Here is a 23,364-nt window from a genome sequence, read left to right on the forward strand (position 1 = left end):
CAAATAAAAATTACTCTTTTTTTTTTCATTCCTTCTGGATTTGGCAAATTCTTCAGCTTTATGCTGTGTACAACAGTTTTAGCAGCAGACAAGGGTGGCACAGCCCTGCTGCGCCCCCACTGCTCTGCTCCCTACACAGAAACTGCTCTCCAAAGCAGCAAAACTATTTATCCATTTTTCCTTCCCACAGACTCAACCTGCTCAGCCTATGTAAACTTTGTCAAGTTGAGCCTCAGACCGGCAGCAAAGACACTCACCACTGCAAAACACAATCAGAAAAGATCAAATCACCTATTCAAAGGGTAAGTGTTATGGATTTCCTTATTTTTGTGAGGGCCACGAGCAATTATTTTTGAGCACAGAGATCTCAACCATTCATTTATTCTGAGCATGAAAGTAGGAAAAGGGGAAATGATTGCTTTTTAATTATTTGTCACCCTGCCAGTACTGAAACAAAGGCAGAGGACTGCCAGTAGATCTCCTTTGATCCAACTAAGTATCATTCTCATAAACATTTCAAATATACAGGGAGAAACCTCGAAACCCCAGTCAGATCTTCCACCATGATTCTAAGGATAAATATATAAACAACAAAAGAAATCTTCTTCCTTTACTCATAAGACTTTGCCATTCAAGCTAGGCACAAAAGATGCTTTAAAGAAAAAAAGATGCTGTTGGGGAGGAATCCAGGAGAGGACAAGAAAAAGCCAAACTTGAAGATGCACATCATCAGCCCAACACCATCACTCACAGCAAGTTAGAGGTATTTTTAAAGCAAAAATAAATATATATATAAAAGGTTCTACATCAGGAACAAATTTACTTTTGCAGCTCCACAGAGCAATCATGCCCTAGGACCTGCAGCTAAATGGCTGGAGCTCACGTAACTGGAACAGCAAAGGAAGCAGCAGAGAACTTTAATGGCTTATGAAATTCAATTGAAATTGATGGTTGGAAAAGGGAAAACATTTAACACCCTGCCAATTTAACGTGGGCACCCGCACGTGCACACACACACACAGACCTACACGCACCAAAAGAAAAGGTGGGAGCTCATTTTCTGCCTGCTTACACATCTACAACCCCCACAGAGCTCTGGGGAAGGAGACAGTACCCTCATCCTATAATTGAAACAATGGATAAATATTTTAACACCTCCAGACCTTTTTCCACTGGAACCTTTAATATAAAATCCATCTTTTGTGAAAATGGCAATACATTATTACAACCTGCCCCATCCACTGCTCTGAAAGATTAGAAGCCACGTTCTGCATTTCTGCTGGAGCAGAAACTCATAAACCATCCCTGCTGCTGGAGAAAACTTTGAGTAAACTGTTTGCAGCTGATGTACGTTTCCAACACAGATCTCTTTTGTTACGAAGCCTGTCTCTGATGAACAATAGAAAAATATTGGTGACAGGGGTGTACTTTTCCATCAACTCAAAAAGATCATTTTGCAGAATATTTTCACAGCTCAGCAGAAGGTGGAAAGACAGCCAGTATTATGACTACATAGGAAAGCAAAAAAAAGAAACTTCATTATGATTATCTCATAGTAGTTTTCTTGTTGCTTTTGGCTTGCTTAAGTGAGGTTCTCTACTAGTTAGAGCCCCAATCTGATGTACAAAGCCTTCAGGGCAAAACTCCTGTTCATCAAAGATTAGCCTGGGTAAAATATTTCAGAGTTTGGCCAAAACACTGCAGAATGATTCTTATATTCAAAAAGCCACAAAATGTGTTGGTAATCTTAACATTATCACTTTTAAAGGCTCCCAGGTGCGTGGTCAGTCAGATGCTTTGGGTTTCATCACTCTGACCCAGATGCAAAGAAGGAACTGCCAAGTCCTGGTAAGCATCACCCCATCAGTTATTGAGTGACAAGTGGCTCATGGACACTGTTGACTTCCAGAAGGACTGAAACACTGGGGATCACAGCACTGGAGCATCCATCACACCCCGGGAGCAGGCAGGGATGTGTTCACACAACCGCACTGTAATTGAGTTCACTCCGGTGTGCAGTACCAGTTGATTCATGGGGAGGCTTTGATGTGCAAATTAATCATTATAACTTTTAATTGGGCTAATGTAAGCATCATATGTTGCTAATTACACAATGAAAGGGAAAAAAATACATTGCAAATGAATTTAGCTGCTTAATCTAATCAAGGTGGTAAGTTGTGTTTTAATTATAAATTGTTGTGTAGCAGCAAAGCATCTGCTGCAATTCAACAGCTCTGGTCCCAGAGCAAAGCCCCACTGTGTCTCACTCCTGTGCTCAGTGTCCAACTCCCCTCACCACAGCCCCAGCTCACTTCAAACACTGGCCAAGTCAGCAGCCCAGCCCAGGGAGCCACAGTCTTGGCCCTCCAGGGCCAGTGGGGACATGTCACCGGCGCCTGGCTTGCAGAAACACCCACCCTGAACATCTCTCCCCAGCAGCTTATTGCAACAAGAGCTGCTCATGGACACCTTCGAGCTTGCCACATTGGAAGCCCACTGTTTGTGACTCCTCTTCTAATCTGAATGACTGTTTCAACACGTGGAGGCAGAAATCTTTACAACCTCCCTCCAACACAATGCCTGTCAATTCACATGAGCAAGAATCCAGCAGTGTGTTTCCTCCACGTCCTTACAGTTAAGGGGAAAGAAAAGAAAGAAATGGATGAAAAAATAAACCAAAAAAAACTCTCAAACCACCAACACTCCCGGACTTTGTCATCTGAGATAGTGCCTGCAGCAAGTTTTTACAACCAAATTAAAATCCCTGACTACTGTGGATTTTAACAGAGACACTGATCCAGCTGAGCAGCTATAGGGTGGCAATGCACCTGCACAACTCATCACCTCGAGAATATATTACTGGGAGAAACATGACAATATTCACTGCCCAACTGTACCTGGGGTGAAAAAAAACATCCACTTGCTGAAACTCTGCTGGCAATTAATTAGAGGGTTTCAGGGAGGAGAGGATACCTCTGAAATGTTATGGCAGATGCATGGTATCTCAAAAGCAATCTATTTTTTTGCTCTTTTTTAATTTGATACAGCTTCTATTTGTCAAAAGGAGAAGAAAAAAAGCCCCCCAGACTCTGAGCACGTTCATGTGCTTTAGATTTTGCCAGTTATCCATGTTAGAGCAAAAAACCTGCAGTATTTTTGTTCAGTTGTTTGGGTTTTTTTAAAAAACCCCAGGGGCTGATCACTGTGAAACGATCTCAGGTTTCTCCCACTAAGTGGACAGATGGATTGCTACTTTTGCTGCTACTTTTTCTTTTTTTGCAGCACTGAATTGAGCTGCTGGTAGGAGCCTCTGGTCCAGCGCTCCCCAGCATCATTTCTCTTCCTGGCAATCATGACCCTGGTGAAGAGGCTGTCTGCACAGTGTGGGGACATGCCATGTCAGCACTGGTATACCCCATTACCAGGGCTGGAAACCCATGCCTGGATTTTCATGCTTCAGGAGAAATGCCACTGGCACTAGTCAGACCAAAAGTGAGATCTCTCCAGCAGCCCAGTAAACAACCTGGAATTTAAAGAGGTGTGGAATTTCTGCAAGGTGATAAGGAAACAAAGAGCAGTGCTAGACACAACCTGTCTCCTTAACTGTTTTGTAAAAGAGACAGTTTAGAAAGTGAAAACTGAAACTCTTTCTGCCGGGCTTCATCCCTGCTGCCCTGCCCAACGGGACCAGCCCACGCATGATGGCAAGCCACCCACCAACAGGCGTGAGCAGTTTGGGTCTATGGCCAGCAGCTATTGCATTCCCAGCCTGTCATTCTCACAGGCAAAACACAGCTGCTTGGGAGAAGAACTTGGAAGAAACTTCTCAGGGCACAGGGAAGGGAACTGCTCACTCAGAAAGTGCATTTTAGGAACTGATGCTCTGAGCAGCCCCTGCCTGACATCCCACTGCAGCACGAGGACTGCAGTCCCTTTAAGACAAGGACAAAGGACAGGTGGAAATACTCAGTTTGATCCAAGGAAGTAAAAAAAAAAAAAAAACAACAAACAAAAATAACTACCAAAACCATGAAAAGCAAACAGCCAGCCCCAGGAATGACTAAGCACAGAGCCAGGCTGGCAAAGGCAGCCGCACAGCACACGCTCCCAGCTCCACACCAGCTCTGAAGGTATGCTGCACAAAATGCCACTTCTGGGGGGAAAATAAAACCTAAATCAAACTCAAACCTAAAAATAAGAACCTAATTTTTTTTAGCAAGGCACACAACCTGCCTGTGAGTGCTGTTTGTAAACCATGCCATCCATCCAGATATCCAGCTCGTGCAGAGATAGCAATATATGGGTCAATAATCGTTTATCTAAAGATAGGTGTCAACCTGTCTCTCATCACTTCCAGACAAACCTTTTACACAATAGCCACTTACTTTAACCCTGAATTATCTGCCTCTACTCATCTTCAGGGAGAAGCAGCATAGCAGAGAAAGAAGCAGGCAATTCCCTGTGATCTGGAAGCTCACTTTCTAAATCAAATCAATTTTTCTAACGTAATTTGCCTAATCTAAATCACTGACCCATGCATTTTCTCACAATCCTTTGACAAGAGCTGCACCAATTGAAGCAAAGCTAAAACACTTCAACTGGACCAATTCATGGAAGTCTTAAGAGGAATTCTTTCATCGCTTGTAATTAATTCTTTAAGTACCACAGTGGGATGCTCTGAATTCAAACCCAGTCCAAGGAGTAATGATTGTACTAATGGGAGAAGCTGTGCAGTAAATAAATGCAAGTGCCTTGCTGAAAGAGATCGTTTTCAATAGGAGACAGCCATTCAGGGAGATAACTGTGAGTTAGAGATAATAACTCAGATGATGAAGTCCCACAGACAGCAATTCCCAGACCATGCACACCTAACCAGGCTGAGCAATTTGATGGATACCCATTAGGGCTGGGGTTGCTTCTGCTCTCAGCCTTTTGCTCATGATGGCCACACTCCCATCACGATCATTGCCTTGGACACAAGTCACAGAATCACATGATGACAGGGGTTGGAAGGGATCTCCAAAGGCCATCCACAGCCCAACCCTCTGCTGAAGCAGGTTCCCCTCGATCAGAGGGCACAGGAACATGTCCAGGTGGGTTTGGAAATCTACCAAGAAGGAGCCTCCACATCATCCCTGGGCAGCCTGGGCCAGGGCTCCCTCATCTCAACACAAAACAAGTTTCTCCTACCGTTCCCCAGCCTAAACAGCCCCAGGTCCCACAGCCATTCCTCATCAGAGAGCTGTTCCGGTACACTCAGCATCTTGGGAGCCCTCCACTCCCTGCAGCAGCTCTCTGTCACTCTCAGACTGGGGAGCCCAGAACTGGACACAGGACTCCAGATGTGGCCTTACCAGGACAGAGTAGAGGGGAAGGAGAACCTCCCCTGACCTGCTGCCCACACTCTTCTTTATGCCCCCCAGGACACCATTGGCCTTCTTGGCCTTGAGGGCAAGTTGCTGCTCATGTTTAGTTTGCTGCCCACCAGAACTCCCAAGTCCCACTCTGTGAAGCTGCTTTCAGTGGGACAACCCCAGCCTGTACTGCTGCAGGGGTCCACACAGCCATCCAAACCAGCAGAGATACAGGGTCAGTTCAGCCCAGCCAGCTGCAGACCTCCTCCCCACATAACCTTCAGCAGGGGCTGAGCACTGACCATGCAGCAATTTATCCCCACTGGCTATGGGAGGGCTAGCAGGGACCACTGTGCAGCGAGCAAGAAGGTGTGGGGACAGAGAACCTACAGGAGTTTGGGAAACCATCTAAAAGTTCTGCTGGTTGGTGTGACAACCAAAGCAATGACTTCTCTTTGACTTTCCCTTTTTGTTAATTGGCTAAATGCAATAAAGCCTTCTAATGCATTTAATGTGTTGGGCTGCAATATGCTCAGAGAAAGCAAGGAAGATATTTTAACTCTGGATGAGCAGAATGCTTTGATAAGACACAGCTGAAGCTGCACCCAGGAGCTAATACTCCTCAAAGGCCCCCAGACCTCACAGGAGACATCAGTAATCACATTACAACACTAATAGTGTTGCAAATATGGAAGGTCTTGTGGTGAAATAAGGTACAGGTCATGGACATTTGGGGTTTAAAAGGGCACAATCTGAAGAACAGCTCCTCAGTTCAGTCCTGAAAAGATGTGCCCAGTCCCCATGGACTGCTAGGCTCCATCACACCAGGGAGGTGATGGGGCAGGCACCACGGGCACTGTAGAACAGTCTTTGAATTTAGCAATAAAGAACACTCACTTTGTCTCCACTTCTGCTTAAGGCTTCCCATAACAGTTCAAATGGCTGGTGCAAATCAAACTCAGCATAAGAAACAAGTGTTAATTCAGTCCTTCCCTAACATAACTCATGGCACTCAGCCTCACGATGTCAACTCTCAGGAGCAGACTGAGAGAGCCCCAAGACTCATCCACTGGCCTTGGCAGTGCCCAGTGGCTCAGACACCAAAACAAGCCAGGGCTGGGACACACAGGAGGAGTTGGCACCCATGCAGTCCTTACCACGCCAAGGCCAATGGATTGGGCACACCACCTCAGCAACCTCCTGTCCAAGGTGAGACTCACTCAAAGAGCAGTAGCAAAAAGAGAAACAAAACAAAAAAACCCACCTGTCTTCAAAAGCAACCCCAGAGCCCAGGTTCCCTCAACACCTCTGCCCTCCCTGCCAGCAGGGCTTTAGGCATGGCACTGATGCCTTGGAGCCCTTTGAGGGGACAAGGGCAGAGCACAGAGCATGTTGTCGATGGTGCCAGCTCTCTTTTCTATGATCTACAGATGGAAGAATAATGAACAAGTAGTATTTGAAAAGAACAACAAAAAATGCCCTGACTGCAATAAAATCCATGCTGCCTCCTGGTTTTCCTCTTGCTTGTTTCTCTTCTTTCATGGAGTGGAGCCTTTTTGCACCAATACTCATGCTAATAACTTCCAGTGGGCTACTCCTAAGCCAAAGACAGGAAATGAGTAACATTTAAAACACAAACTAAAAGAGGAGGAAACCTTTGTATGTTAATTCTCATAGCTGTCAGAGATGAGGATTTAATAATGTTAGTAACTAAGCTACTCCATTATTTCCAAACACCTTGGAGCAGAATGCCTTAGTGGGAAATGAATTAGATAGTGTGACTGTAACTACCTTCTGGGTATTTTCAGAGCATCATCTATGGCTCATCACCACGTGCATTTCAAGTCCTTGTCCTTTACTGTCCAAATAACCTCCCCCTGTACACGTATTTCCACGCCAGGCTCAGCTCCTTCTTTCGAGCATTTCCCACTGGCTGTTTAGTCAGTTCTCCCCGTTTTGCAGCTTTGCCTGGGTTTGGTTTTGGACAGGAGATAAGGAGGCAGAGTTGTGGACTTCAGGTCATGCAACAAATGATGGAATGAAGCAGAGAGGAAAAAATGTAGGCGGAATACAGGAGAGGTCTAATGGGCTGTGAGATGCTGTGCCAAAGGAAGCAGCAGAAGTCCTGCTGCCTGCATCACTGAGCACCAGCTCGGGAACAGACTGTATCCAACACGCCTTGGAGACGGGAAAGGCAGCTTAGTCGCCAACTTTTCCAGCTCTGATTCCCATGATCTGGGGATGGCTGAGGCTCACTGACCTTTGAGCTTGCCCTGACAGGGCTCTGCTGCCTCCAGAGAGCTTTCCCCATCCTCTCTAGATGCCTCTGTTGGAACACCTTAACGGCCCCTTTCGTTGTGCGGGTCTGTGTTGTGTCCTTTTAGCACTCAGTGAAGGACATGCTGGCTGTGTTGATGGGTCCCCCATTCCCAGCTCTCTTAAGTGCCTTTCAAACCCACCAGTGCCATTTCAGACTGCTGTAGCCCCACAGGGGCAGAGGCACGGAGAGCCAATGCCGTGTTGTCTCCTGCCACACCAGGCATTCAGACCAGCCAAAGACACGTCCCACACACACAGCCAGGCCAGCTCCTTCCAAAACTCATCTCAAACTTGCCCTCTTTTCAATCAAAAACTCTGAATACCAAAAACAGTCAGCAGCTACCAACTATTTGATGAGTTTCTAATTACTGCTTGTTGCATAGAAACCTGCTCCATCTGCTCAAGGGTTCCCTTTTAGGGTGCATGGACTCTGTCTTTTTTTGGTGCAAGTTTCATCTGTTTTTTGAGCTGCAGCGTAAATGTTTGTTCCAAGAGCTGCAGCATCCATTAAGCAGCCTTCCTTCCTCATCTTGGCAAAGGTCTCGCTGCTAAGCAAAAGCTGTGGCTAATTGACAACAACTTCTAAACTGAGATATGAAATAGTTGCATCTGTCACTCATCCAAACAGCTGGCTCTGGCAGCACCACTGCTAAATAATACAAAATGGTTCATTTCTCTGACACAGAGAAGATCCTTTACAGAAGGCATGAAGGTCTCCAGTGCTACAGAGCCATGCTCTGATCACTCCTGCATCTTAAAAATCTAACATTGCCCATAAAATTCATAAGTAACATAAACCCTGTTCCTTCTACTACTCTCTCAATCAGAAAAAAATGGATTTAAATCACCTGCTGGCAGGTTTATTACAGGGCCCACAAGCAGATAAGGTCCTGTGCACCAGCCCTTTGCACTTAACAGCAAATAAATCTCTGCTTTGCCATCTGTTTTTGAAGTGTTCCCACACAAGCAAAACAAAACAAATAAAAAACAAAACAAAAACCCAAAGATATCTGCACCTCCAATTTAATCTTCTGAAGACTTTTACCTCTCGGGTAAGGAGGATGCTATTTTCTCTCTCTCTACCAAAAATGCTTTTCCCCTCTACATCAATCCCCCCCAAGAGCTCCCTCAGCCCCCAACGGGTAACGGGCACAAACTGGAACATGGGAAGTCCCACTGGAACAAGAGAAGAAACTAGAGACTTCTAGAAATCCCTTCCAATTGCCATCATGCTAGGGTTCTGTGAAGCCCATCTTTCTGCCATTGCAGATCTCCTCCTTCATGGCTCATGGAAGCCCCTCTGCTCCCTCACCACTCTCTCGGGACACCTCTTTGCTTCACCCCTGATTATCACCAAAAAATATCACAAATACCAGAGATAGAACCAAATGCTACACTTCATTTTTCTCCCCTTTCCTGAAGTTGAGAGAGACAGGATAGGATGTAATCTCCACTTTTAAAATCATCTCATGTGACAGGCAAATTGATCAAGTGGGGAGGCTGGGCTGCTTTTTGAACAAACTGATTTTCCATGAGAGATGGTGTTTACATTGCCTCTCAATAGCCTGCTGAAATATGCATACCTCTGGCCATTTCATTACCAAAATTTGGGAAGAAAGAGTGTTGCAGGGAGGAAAAAGAACAAGAAAAAAGGGAAAAGGGAAATGTGCTTGAATGTAGAGCACATCATAAATTCATGAAGCTTTCTGAATGCTGTCAGAAACAAACGCGTTTATGTAAACAAAGAAGAGCTGAAAGTGTGCTGCAAGAGAATTTTTGGATAGCATAGAAGAAGTGTTAATATTGACATTGCACCCGAGACTCGAGTCCATCGTGCGAAGCACTGCACAAACAGCGAAGTCCTTCCAGGGTGAATCCATCCACCACAGACACTCCAAGCAGCACTTGCACTGCTTCCCACTGCAGGATTCCACATCACAGAGGGCAAAGGAAACACCCAGGGAAAGCCAGACACTGAGCAATCCTCATCCAGACCTGGAAGCTGTCTCAGAAGCTCTCTTTGCTTGCAATCTCTGCTTGCCTCTCCTCACTTCCTCTGAATGGCTTCCTCTGAAATGCCAGCTGGGAAACTCCCAACATCATGAAATCAAAGCATCTTCCATGACATCTAGAGCACCACATGGTAACTCACACTCCCCAGCCTCCGTAGCACTTAACGTGAGAGGGTTTGACAGTCGGAGTCAGGAAGCATCTCTGTTACCACCACGTACCTGCACATCAGCTGAACCACTGACAGGGCCAAGTGCTAATGCTATGCCAACAATTCAAGACACTGCTTGTCATTAACAAACATTAGTTATATTTAGACAGGGGGAGAAGGGAGATTCAAGTTCAGTGAATTTCATTTGTTGAGCTGACTACTTATTTCAGTGGGATGGCTTCTCTTTCACTGGGATGTTCAATAAAGCCAGAAGATTTTTCATTTCACTCACTTCCCACGGGACACGGGAGATGGCAGTAGATAGCCACTTCTCCTTTGCCCCCTGGTCACACCTCCAACACAGGACAGGGTTACAGTCACCTGCACAAGCAAGACACGTGGGTTAGTGAAGCCACTTCTCTATTGTGGCCAAACTCACGCTTCAAATCAGCCTCAGCCGCTGAGGCCGGGAAGAGCAGCACCAGGAGTCATCACAGCCCAACGCCATGTTTAACGATGCCCTTCGCTTCCACCACCTTTCAGCAAAGGGACCCTCCTGGGACAGGAGCCAGCACAGGTCTCCTGAGCAGCCTGGCCACAAAGGACATTTCTGAGGAGCTACAGAGAAGGGCAGGAGAATCCCAGCTCACTGTGGAGTCAGCAGGGTAGAAATCTCCATTCCATGGGTATAAATAGCAAAGCCCTACACAGTCCAAATCCCTGCTGTGCCCCAAGGTGCACAGACTCCACTTTCCATACTCTTGGAAAGAAGAGAGCCCCTGCCCAGAAATGCTGCACACACCTAGCTATCTGCCTGGGCTCAAAGAGCAACCAACTCCATGATGGCAAACCTGACACAGTAATGAAATAAATGGATGCCATCTCTAGCTCAGGAATGTATCCCTGATCCAAAAACTCTGTCTGAGACACAAACCATGTCCTGGTCTCAGCAACCCTCTGCTCTGACCTCCTGCAGCTGCTCCTGGGCTCAGACCTTGCTCACCATGCTAAGCTGCCTTAAACACAGAGGAAATAAGGCTCAGAGTGCAAGTTTTGTGCCTAATAGAATACAGCAAATTAATCACACTTCATTGATTTATTTTTAAACGTAACCGTTTTGCCATTCAAACATCAAGAGACTCCATTGATCAGCCAAAGCATCAGGTGTCAGTGAATGGAGCTTTGTGACCAATCCTAAAAAACTGAAGAAAATAAGCAAACTCTGAAAACAGTGAGTGATGTGGACTCCCCCATTTCAAGCAGATAAAAAAAGAAGACTGCAACATCAGTGACAGGTTATTTTCAAAGCAAGAAATGCTGCACAGGACAAGTCACACAGTTGCCTCCTGCATTCCCAGAGAGCCCAACTCCAGTAACAGCAGCGATGCATAAATCCAGAATGGTTTCACTGACTTCAGAGCAGCTGCTCTAGATTTACACTGATAGGAAGTAAAATCAGAATATCTAAAATACATTGCTCTAATGGATGCTGGAAGAAGAGATAGTATAATAATTTCAGGCTTCTGCCCCCACCCACTATCCCCCAAATCACATCAGCTTGGACAGTCATTGCATAAAATGGTGAGATCTGCACCAACGTGGGGAAAATAACCTACATTTCAACAGTTTGTATAATCACATTCTGCAAACCCATTGTACAGGAGATAATATAGGTCTTTCATTTTTGTTCCTGAAGAGTTTCTGCATAAAAAGTGCCTTCATATTATGTAGAGTGATACAGGGACACATAATAAAGTAGGGCTAATGTCTCTCCACCCACACCTCGCTGGAGCCAGAGTCTAAAGCAATTTGCAAGTCCTTCCTGGCACACGGAGCGCGACAGCCCAAAGTGCATCTCGCAGGGGCTGAAGCAGCCGATCTGCGCGGTGAGCTCCGCGCCGGCAGCAGCCGCCGGCCCCGCGTTCCCACGCCTGCCCCGGGGCACACGGAGCTGCCCGGCAGCGAGCCGGAGGGATGCGTCGGGCAGGGAAACAGCATACCCAGGTAATTCATCCAGGTCAGGCACAGGACACCTATTCACAGGACAGCTCTGCCGTCGCCAGCGAGCGAGGCGGCCAAAAGCCCTTGCCTAGATGCCAGCAACAAACGGGGGCCCGCTGCCAGGGAGAGCCATCCCCGAGCTCGGTGTGAGCGGCCCTCGGCTGCCAAACGCACACGCTCTGCCCGCAGCCCTGCGCGCCAGCGGCCGCGCCGACGGAGATCCGGCGACAGGAGACTGATCTCTTCATTAGACCTTCACAAAGCTATTTAGGAGACCTGCCTGACAGGCGAACAAATGCCACCCGCTTTGGAGAGGCTGGAGAGGCGCATCTCCGGCCCCGGCAAGGGGGAAGGAAAGGCGAATAAACAGAGAAAAATGGCAAGTGCCCAACGCGACCGTGTGTGTGTGCCGCGAGCTTTGCGGAGATGGCAGCACCGCGGCATGACTCATGCAGGTGTCTCTCCCATCTGCAACAACCCAAACCAAGATGTGGTTCGTTAACCCCTGTAATCCAGAGGAAAAGGGAGACTTGGAGCGCAGCGAGCCGCGGGAAGGTCAGCACAGCCCCGGAGAGAGGCGGGCCCGGACACGGCTGCTATTCGCCTCTTACCAAAGAGGTTTCACCAAATCCGAAACCCCGTTCTCCACAGCAGGCCACACCAGGGGTGGGACAGGGCAAGGACAGCGAACGCAAAGGGATGCTACAGCCTGGAGAGGAGAGAATAGAACGCAGGCTGGGGAGGGAGTCATGATTCACAGCTTGAGCTGAAAGCGCGCTGCGAGTTTCCGCCGCGCACGTCGTGCAGGGAGGCTTCAGAGAGCAGTGGAGAGGGATGGATGGGTTCGACGGTAGGTTTGCAGCCACAAACTGTTTCAAAGTGGGTTTCCATATGTCTAAGCGCTCAGAGCGCTGGAAGAATTACACCCACAACCCAATCTCACCATGGCAGCTACCCACACAGAAGGCAACGGGAGGGGGAAATATCAGAGAAAAGATTATCATTAATGTCTCAAAGCAATAAAAAATACCAAAAATAAAACCCACAAAAAAAAACCCAGAAAACCTGCTTCCTTGCTGCTCTTAACTCTGGAGAGCATCACTAAGCACTGGGCATGAGGCTAGCAACAGAAAGCCCTCGGTCCACCGGGGCAGTGCTGGCCCACAGGCAACTCATGCGCTGTGTCCCGTGCTCAGTGCCCCACTCCCCACCACCTGCACTCTGCTTTCTGTGCCCTGCACCCCAAAACCTTGCATGCCATACTCTGCTCTCCATGTCCTGCTCAGGAGAAGGTTTCTAAGTGCCCCCGTGGCTGCACACAAAGGAAGGAGCTGGAGAGCAGGGGAAGCAATAAGAGAGGAAGGACCCCGTTCTATCCTTTGTATATGTGTCCCCAAAGCTGATACCTCCGTCCCAGCGAATTATTCCTACTGTCCCTGGAGGGACTTTTTCCGAAGCACTTCCCTATCACAATGCACTTCCTATATCCTCCCCAGGAATGACAGTCACTGTTTTTACCCCTCCCACGGATCACTCCTTTTTTTTTTTCCCTTAAATCCTTACATTTAGGCAAAACCCTAAAGCCCCGGTGAAGTTTCCCCAGCATCTCAGGTTCCGCTCTACAGCCAACCACGAGCGCTGTCCCGAGCAGCAGTAAAAGCAAACGAACCACCGAGCAGCTTCAGCACCGATGCACCTTAATTAATTTTCTTTTAACAACCTCTATTTATTAAGAGCAACATCTGCCAGGGAGCTCACACGAGCAAGCAGAGGAAAATACGCCAGGAGAGAAGTCCTGCAAAAGACTTTCTCAGGGGCAGCACTTCGGGTTGTCGGCACGGGGGTGGGCCCTTCCCCGCAAACATTCGCACCTGGCACCCAAAAAGCTGCCCCCGAGTTCAGCTGGGGCTAATAAAAGAAAAGAAAAACACAAGAGAGCAGGGAGCGATGCTCCGAGCCGTAGGCGAGCTGCTGGCCGCGATTAGGAAATCCCACCTCAGCTCACCTAAGGGCCTGATCCTGCTCCCCGCCAGCCCCTGGAAAACCGCTCTCCTTAAAATGAAGCGCAGGAAAGGCAGCACTAGTATTATTTTACCTAAGGGATTTAATTCCTGCAAATCTTCCCCCACGCTTCTCCCCGAAGGCAGAGGGAGGCGGGGAGCGGCGAGGGGCCAGGACCCCGTGGGAAGCCCCAAACCCCTCGACACGACTCCCGGCCCCCAGCGCTCCGGGAAGCCCAAACTTTTCCTTTTCCCCCGCCCCCAACCCGGCAGCGACCCACTGGCAGCAGCCGAAGCCGCGAGGCAGCCTCCGCGCAGGGGGTCGGGAGCCCACGACACGCGTGGGGAACAGGGCGAGGGGGGAAACACACAGGACACAGGGAGGCGACTGTGGATGCAGCGTGGGGGCTGCCGCGGTGCAGGTGGATGCGGACAACTTTGTGCGGCCAAGAGATGGGGATGTGCGTGTGTTCCATCCGCGGGCGCGCAGAGCTGCGCGGAGCGCCCGCGGGGGGCACGTCGGTGGGAGGGCTGGGAAGGGGGAAACAGCCATCGATAAAAACAGGGTGGGGGGAGGTAAAATAAAGAAAGAGTTTTTAAAAAACCCAAAAAAAACAAAATAAAACCAAACCAAAACACCAAACCACGGGGTCGGGGTCGCGGCGGCAGAACCGGGGTTACCTCGGCACAGGAGCAGCAGCGGCGCCAGGAGCAGCGCGGGGCCCCAGGAGAGCATCCTCTTTGTTCCATGCCCAGAAGTAGTCATGGTGCTGATTTATTTGGAGAGGGGCGGCTTAACGGGGCGGGTGGGGGGGGGCTGGGGGTGTCGCGGCGGAGCCGGTAACCACTCCCCCCACGCCCGCCCGCTCCCCGCCGCTGCGCGCCTCCGGCCGCCGCTCGGTCCGTCACTCCGTCCGGCGGCGGGGCCGGGAGCCCCGCGGAGGGGAGGGGAGAGGGGGGTGTCCCCGCTCCCCGCCGCCCCCGCGCTCAGGGCCGCCCCCGCCGCATCGCCGCCCTGGGATGGGGAAGGGGGGCGGGGGGCAGCCGGCGCCGCCCCCGCCCGCCGCTTCGGCAACCGCAGCAGCAGCAGCGGGAGGATCGGGAGCGGGCTCGGGAGCCCTCCCCCGGGGCAGGCGGGCGCGGTGCCGGGGGCTGCGGCGCGGGCGGGCCGGGGCCGGGCCGGGCTGGGCGGAGCGGAGCCGCTGCGCTCACCTGCGGGGGGGTGTGGGGGGCCGGGCGGCAGCGGCTCGGTGGGGCCGCCCCTCAGGTGCTCCTCTGCGGCCCGGGCTCACGGGCAGCCGGAGCGGGGCCGGCGCTCCCGGGGGGGTGAGGCAGAGGAGCCCCGTGTGGTATTTTCTGCACGTTGCCCCGGAGAAGTTTCCGTGCCCGGTGGGTCCGGACCCGCGCCTGGGGGGGGCTGCGGGGGGGTGTCTGAGGGCGGGCGCGAGGCAGCAGGAAGAGCGCGCGCGCCCCCTGGTGGCCACCGGCGGCCCTGCGCGCGGCCCTGCGCGCGGCTGGGGGGGGGGGCGGGGGGCGGCCCGAGGCGCGTGCGGCGGCGCGTGCCGGGGGGACACGCGAGGGGCGGCGGAGCCGGGCGGGGGGAACGCCCCAGGGACAAGGACAAGGACAGCGCACGGGCGTGCCGCGGCAGGGCGAGCACGGCCTCCGCCCTGGGACTGAGCTGCGTGCCCACACCGCACCGCCCCTCTAGCCCCAAAACCCACCCCTGCAGCCCACCGCACCCCCCATAGCCCACCGCCGGCACCGCTGCTTCACTGAAAGCTGACCCTTTGGGAGCCGGGAGCTGGCACGGTGCACACGCAATCCAAACAGCAAGGTAGCGGGGGGGAAAGGACAGGGAAAACACCTTAAAAGCTGTCCCCTCGGGGCCTTGCACAGCTTTGCAAACATGTCGTGGAGTTTGGTTGGGGTGATTTGTTTTTTTCCTCTCCCTGCATAAACAAGCTTTGGTGTAGTACTTGCTGTAATCTTGTTTGCCTCCATAACCACTCCTATGAATGTCATGAAAAATTTAAGTCTAATACTCTCCCATGCACACAAACGCTGGGCTCACGTGTGAGGAAACGTCGTGTGGTGGCACGAGTCACCCACACAGAAACCAGACGGGCTGGAGGGTCTGGGCACATCAGGGAGGGGGGAAAAAACAAACCAAGAGAACCCAAAGATTTGATTTCTTCACAGCCAGCAAAACAAATAAAAGTTTAGAAGATGCAGTAACAAAGATGATCTTGCTGTCTGCTCGTGGTACTTGATATAACAAAATATAACAGGTTTAAAATGGCTGTTTAGCTGCTAATGGAACTTGTTGATCCAAAAGAAGTTGATTAGCTGCCTCAGATAGCCCTGTTGCTTTCTTGTGGGGGGCTGGGGGCACATTGGGTTTGCTGTGGGCAGCCAGGCAGAGGCACATGCGCTGCCCCAACCCCAGCGGGTTGCTGTGAGGCTTCTGCTGTGAGGAGAGCTTGCAAAGAGCATCCATGAGCTTTGCCCTGCCACCCAGTGCCCTCCCTGGGGACAGCGGGGCAGGGAGGGGTAGCAGAGTGTGCATGGCGCAAAGGTGGGTACATGACAACTCTCTTCTGCAACTCCAAACCAGAGACAGCCCCAAGCTGGAGCGCACTGGACCGGGGCCTTCACTTGCCCTCTCACCTGGCCCAGGAGCCTCCACCACAGTGTCACCTTCACAGCAACACAGGAGAGTGTTTAGACTTTGTTCCAGCATTGCTACACGTTGTTCAGTGTGATGCAATTACCAGCATTTGAAAGAAACTCCAAAGTGAGAAGTTTTGCAGGTGGAAATGGTGCTGACGAGGAAGAGACTCCAGGTGTGCTGGCTGAGAGGTGCTCAGCCCTGACCCTGTCAGCTGCATGCAGGACTAAGGCTGCTTAAAACCTCTCCAGACTTGGGCTTAAGATGAGTAGTAAAGCTGTACTGATTCATCATATGCCCCTCAGCCACATAAAGCAGTGAGATCTTCTCCCACTCTCTACAAACTGCTTTAATGGCTTTGTCTTCTAACAAAGGCTGATATCACCCAGGTGAAAAAAGTGGAACCAAGCGTTAGGTGACGTCTGCAGATGGTAACGTGGCTTCTCTGGCATTGCCCTCTCCCCTCTTGCTGCAGGTTGGTTTGTTGGTGTTGCAGGAAACAAACCAAAACAGAATAAAACGCCAATAAACTCTTTGGAAGGTTTTGCTGCTGGACACTGGGGACTATGTATAAACAAACAGGTGAAAACAGAAGTTATCCCAGAGAAAGGGCATCAGAAATAGAGATTTGCCAGCCCAGAAAGCCTCGTGGCAGAGGAGTCACTGCTGTGACAGGAACCGTTGGGGACTGCTGCTGGCGAGGAGCAGAGCCCTCAGAGAACCCAGCGGGTCACTGGCCATAAGGGCAGCTGGGAGTTACTTCCCTGGCTTGTAGAAGGGGAGGTTTGAGAAAACAGAAGGAGATTCCTGAGGAATTTTTTTTAAAGCATTAAGGAAGGATTGCAGATGAATCAACAACATAAATAGCTGCAGCTGCTGAGGCACAGCTTCCTCCTCAAAGCAGCAGGACGATAAATGCTCCTTGACTGAGTTTGCACAATGCGTCGGCTTCTGGTGGCTGGTTCAGCCACTGAGCTGTTTCCCAGCTCCTTAGCAGTGTACAGCATGCCTTGTCTCTTCCCATCTTCTTCTGGTGCAAGAGCAAAGTGAGGAGCTGCTGCTGAGCTACCCAGAGCCTGCTGGTGCCATCAGCTTGGTCTCCCGTTTACAAGCCTCAAAACAATCCTTTTCCCAAAGGAGATTCTCTTTCAAGTTATCCCAGTGGGCTTTTGCTATGCTTTCTTCCTGCTGGAATGATTTTGCACACAGAGGCAACTTGTGTTATGAAAGGCTTGAAAGACATTGCAGCATTATGGAAAGCTGTTGGGTTTTTACATCACTCAAATGTCAAAAGACTGAAGGTTTCAGGAGCACCCTGAGGTAAACAGTAAGGGCAAGGATTTTAAGGATGTTGTAGCATACAAATACCCAGCTGGGAGAGAAGGGAAGGATGCTCAGACCCTGAGCTGTGTTTAAACACTTCTTTCCTGAAGGGAATCGGGAGCCTGAGCACCACAGAGCTCTATATGGCACAAGGGATGGCAGAAGTGCCATCCCTTGGGCTGTGTGACCCCCACACTCACCAAAGCAGGATGAGGAAGAAACTCCTCTCTGGGGAGGCTGAGGATCCCTCCCTCCCACAGGGCAGAGGGACCTCCTCATCCTGCCAGTCTCATCTGGTGCAGGGCTCTGCCACTCTGCTGGGTCAAACTCTCAGGTGACACCAGCTCTCGGTCTGTGGGCACTCATTCTGCTGATCCCCACACTTGGACTTCAGAGCAGGGGAGGGAGGATCTACAGGATCTGCAACAAAGGATCTGCAAAATTACTATCAGAATTGGATGGGTATCTGGTAAGAGGGGGCAGGAGCTGAATATTTTCTTCTCTCAGCTTTTCCTCTGCCAGCGTTTAATAACAATGCGAAAGGATTACATTTAATTACCCTTTGAGGTGTGTTAGAGCATTTGAAAGCTTCCCATAGCTTTTATCACTTTGTACCCCTGTGGCCAAGCTCATTAGATCAGCATTTATAATAAAAGTCTGCCAAACCTCAAAGCAGTGAGGTGATTCCAAAAAAACAACCAACCCTGATTTGTCTCAAACTCCTGTTTTGGGGGTCACAAAAGCAGCTTGTGGATCCAGGTCAAACTCCACAAACAGTTCTGGGGGAAGGAAATGGCAACATCTAAATAGGTTTGGTCCTTTTGAACAGAAATATTTTGATTTTGTGTGTTGAGGAGCTTTGGGAAATTGACTTGAGTTATTTAGTTAAAGTACAAAAGAGGAAAATAAATATAGGAAAGCAAAATATTTCCTTCCCAGCTGGATAAGTCATGACCTGCAGTGTGCTGGGAAATCAGAGGGGCTGTGCTTGTCAAGGCATCAGGTGCCTCTAAAACAAGGAAACCTGTGAGCAGCTCTGGGAAAAGACAATCCAAACCCAGCTGCTGTGCAGAGAGCACCATGGTCTGGGTGAGGTCCCCTGGAAGGCAGTAAACCTCCAGATCCCATCCAGCCCAACCCCCTGCTGAAGCAGGTTCTCCTCGCTCAGGGGGCACAGGAACGTGTCCAGGTGGGTTTGGGAACCTCCTGAGAAGGAGCCTCCACACCCTTCCTGGGCAGCCTGGGCCAGGGCTCCCCCACCTCAGCACCAAAGGAGTTCCCCCTTGTGTTCCAGTGGAACTTTCTGTGTTCCAGTTTGTGCCCTTGTCCTGTCACTGGGCACCACAGAACAAAGACTGGCCTCATCCTCTCAGCACCTGCCCTTTAGCTATTTATAAGCAATTCTAAGATCCCCTTCTCAGTCTTCTCCAGGCTAAACAGTCACAGATCCTGCAGCCTTTCCTCATGAGAGAGATGTTCCAGTCCCCTGGACCATCTTGGTAGCCCTCTGTGGGACACTCGAGAAGCTTCCTGTCTCTCTTGAGCTGGGGAGCCCAGAACTGGACACAGGACTCCAGATGTGGCCTCACCAGGGCAGAGGAGAGGGGGAGCAGAACCTCCATCATCCTGTTGCCCACACTCTTCTTAATAGACCCCAGGATGCCATTGGCTTCTTGCCCACAAGGCCACACTGCTGCTCATGTTTAGTTTGCTGCCCACCAGCACTCCCAGGTCTCTCCTGGAGCTGCTCTCCAGCAGGTCACCCCCAGCCTGTCCTGGTGCAGGGGGTTGTTCCTCCCTGGGTGCAGGACTCTGCACTTCCCTTGTTGAACCTCATGAGGTTCCTCTCTGCCCAACCCTTAAGCCAGTCAAAATCTTGCTGAAGAGAAGCAACCCCCAGGCCCCATGGATGTCCCCAGGGCCCTGCAGACACCACAGTGAGCTGTGTGGCACACTCAGGTTCTGCACCCTGCGAGAGCCCAGCGGCACATTTCCAGTGCAGAGACCCCAGGTGGAAACATGAAATGCTGCTCTGGAGTCACCAGCCTGGGTTATTAATGGGCACCAACTGGAAGCTGCAAATCAGCCAGTTTCCTTGCAAGGAGCTGCCCGAGTGCTGCATGCAGCCAGCCAGAAACTGCCCATGGTGCCATCTGGCCTCCTCCAAGAGCCTCACTCGTTCAGGGCATCGTTACAGGGTGCTGTTCCATCAGACCACGGCTGCCGACTGCTTGCTTGCAAGTTGCAAGCAAAGAGTGTTAGCTGCAGGTCAGAGAAAGCCCAGATCTTGCAGAAATGTAACTGCATCCATTTTGCAATGTTGGGAAACAGTGAGGTGATGAATGCTTGGTCTGTAGGAGTAGGGCTGGCAGGGAAGTTACTGCCAGCAGCCTGGCCTCAGAATGCTCAGGTCTGTATCAGTGAATGGTACCTGCCCTGCAGGTCCTTCCACTCCACCTACAGCAGGTGAACAGAGTCCCCATCTCACAGAAGGGGAAGCACCTTGGCACTGCTATTCAGAGCTGCTTTGAAGAAACCCAAGCCCTGTGAGCTTCCTCTGTAGGAACTTTCCTACCTGCACCACAGCTTCCAACGTGAAGCTCTCATATGCAAAATGGGGTTTTCTGGGACTCTGGCCCTCTCTGGTCTCCAAAGGGCCACCTCAGGGAGGAGGAGCCACTGTTCACCTGCAGCTTGAGTCACAGAGGTGACTCACCCAGCCCAGGCAGGGAACCTGTGAGCAAGGCAAGAATCAAATCAGGGTTTGGTTTTGCTTTTAATCTTCTTCTCTCTTTCATTACCTTTAAAGCCTTTTCCCAAAAGAGGAGGGGGCTTTGCTTGCCAGAAGGGAGTGGGTAAATCACTCCCAGGAGGGGAGGTGCAGAGCAGAGGGAGCTGTGGTGCCCCTGCAGCTGAGCACCTGCAGAGACTAAAAGGTGATGAATTGCCATAATTCTGCTCCCTGCTTTACCTGTGTTTAATTACATTGGTTTAAGACAAGATTGAGCAGGAGACTGATTTATCTCTGTGTAATTTAGAACACTGGTGCATGGCAGGGGTAGGGGGGTGGAGGGATGTTTGGCAAACCCTACATGCATGTGCCAGCTGAAATGCTGTGTCTGTGGCAGCTGCCAGCAACCTGGCATGAGCCACCCATAAATGAGATGGGGCTGGGGCACTGGCCCCCTGCCCAATCACAACATCTCCTCTCTTCCTCTGGTCAAGAGAGGGCCAAGGCAGGATCAGACCCAGATAAATGCCTTATTTACTGTGAGGTTCTGCTCCTGCTGTGTGGGGGGAGGGAGCACAGAAGGGTTTCTAGCATGGCCAAGTCTTTTCCAGGGGCTAGGAGGGTGCCAATGGAGAGCAGGACTGTGGCTGATCACACATGATGATGGGGAGCATGAAAGAGCTGGGGGATGCCTGTTTATCCTCTGTCAGACTCGAGCCAGAAAGGCTCAAACAGTGGTGCATGAAACCCCTCCTCCACCGACTCAAGTTCATAGAGTCCTGGGAACCTCACAAGAGCCTGAGAACTGATCAGCCCTGGGGCAAAACAGAGCAAAACCCCTAAAAACAAACAGGAGTGCCTCTCCTGCAGCCTGGGGCTCTCACAACCTCACACAGCTGCAGAGCACTCCAGTGCTGCCCTCGGGCCAAGCTGCACCAGCCCAGCTCACACTCCCTGCTTCCCAAAATGCTGAAAACCATCCCCTGTGCTGTGACCTGATACCAGGACAGGCTTGTACAGAAACCTGCTGCTCTTGAAAGATGTTGCTGAGGTGCTGTCAATAGCCTGGGAGCAGCATGGCACACAGCAGCCCACAGGGTGTTCAGAAGGCAAGAGGAGCAGCTGAGGGAACTGCAAGTGCTTAGTCTGGAGGAGGCTGAGAGGAGACACAATCACTCTGCCACTCCCTGGCAGGAGGCTGGAAGGAGGTGGAGGTGGGTCTTTCCTCCCAAGTGATAAAACAAGAGGAAATGGCCTCAAGTCATGCTAGGAGAGATTGGAGATGAGGAAGAACTTCAGTGAAAGGGTTGTTAGACATTGTCCCAGGCTGCCCAAGGAGGTGGTGGAGTCCCTGTCCCTGGAGATCTTGAAAAAGCATGTAGCTGAGGTGCTGAGGGCTGTGGGTTAGTAGTGGGCTTGCTGATGTGAAGGGTCTTTTCCAACCAAAACGATTCCATGAAAAGAACTGAGTTCACAGGGGGAACCCAGTTCAAGTGCAGGAGTGAGAGCCTCAGGGAGCTGATGGGAGGCAGCAGGGCAGGAAGAAGGAAAGGGTAAGGGGAATGAGTTAATCTGAGATGACACCAGCTGCTCCATCCCTGCTCCCTGCCTGTGAGGAAGGGCATTTTCAAGGCCCTGACACAATTTCCCTGAAGAGCCACAGTGGGTTTGGGATGCAGAGGTCAGAGGATGGGTCAGGCCCATTTCCATCAGCAGAAGTTTCCCCACTGACCTCAGGAGAAGCAGGACAGGGACCTCACCTCTGTACTGCAGCCCTGGAGAGGCAGGACAACCAGGGGTAGACATGTAAACCTTTTTAAGAGGAACACTGCATCCAGTGGCTCCACACACACGTGCTGGACAGTGCTGGCAGCAGTTTGCTTCGTGGGGAGGTACGTGCTTTCCTAAGGATGTGTTCTGCTCCTCACAAGCCAGCTTAATATCTTCAGAAAACAACAGGAGGCCCAAGCCTCTTGGAAATTTGTATCATAAAGCATCCTTTGATTATTCTTTCTTTCTTTTTTCCCTAATAGCCAGTCATAAAAAACATTCTGTAAGGAAATTATTGTGTACAAAGAGCATCATCCATACGGCACAGAGCTGCTGCTGGGTGCTTCCTTACAGGGAACCTGCTTTTCTCTCTTAGCTTTGTCAAACTAAAGAGAAATTATCTCATACCATGTCTTGGCTGCATCACTTTCCAATGCCTTTGAAGCTATCAGAGCACCAGCCCTGTACCCACACGAGCCCAGGGCCAGCCCTTCCCTCTGGCTTTCCTTTGCAAGCTGGCCGTGGTCCCCAGCAGTAGAGGCAAGCCCCAATTCTGCCCTTTGAGAAACCTTCTACTCTCCTCCCAGCAGCCCCCAACCTCCAGGTCACGGGGATGTCTCAGCTGTCATGCTCAGGGCTTTGCTACTGAGAATCATTACAGAGAATAAATGTTCCTTAATATCTTCAGGTCCATCCACACTCATGTGGACCTGAGATGCTCAGGCTGGTGCCTTCCAGACTCAGCCTGGGCACCCACCCCTGGCTTTGAGTTTTCCCTGCAAAGTGAAGCAGCAATGCTTAAAGCTGAGGGGTCAGCACACCCCATGATGGGTGCAGGGCAGGCACCATGGATCTGGGGACAGGAGGGACACAGGCACGCTGGATGGAGCTGCCCTGGGAGGAGGATGAGGAGCTCAGTCCCCGCTTCACCTGCAGACGCACTCAGACAACACTCCCCCTTTCCTCAAGAATGCAAGACTTGACATCCCACAACAAAGTAAACCAACCCGAAAAAACTGAGCATTTTGCATGGA

General features: G+C 50.7%; 1 protein-coding gene across 2 annotated transcripts in view; it reads right to left on the reverse strand.

Moving 5' to 3' along the window:
* LOC104559824 (transmembrane protein 132B) overlaps positions 1-14,601 on the reverse strand; it is a 232,101-nt gene extending 217,500 nt beyond the window's left edge. The window contains exon 1 of one of the 2 annotated variants that reach the window (XM_062009941.1): positions 14,517-14,601. In XM_062009941.1, coding sequence (XP_061865925.1) covers positions 14,517-14,601 — 85 coding nt within the window. The remainder of the gene's footprint in view (positions 1-14,516) is intronic. The other variant, XM_062009942.1, reaches the window with a different exon arrangement.
* Between the last annotated feature and the right edge of the window lie 8,763 nt (positions 14,602-23,364).

The sequence above is a fragment of the Colius striatus genome, chromosome 17 (genome assembly GCF_028858725.1).
Source record: "Colius striatus isolate bColStr4 chromosome 17, bColStr4.1.hap1, whole genome shotgun sequence".
NCBI lineage: Eukaryota > Metazoa > Chordata > Aves > Coliiformes > Coliidae > Colius > Colius striatus.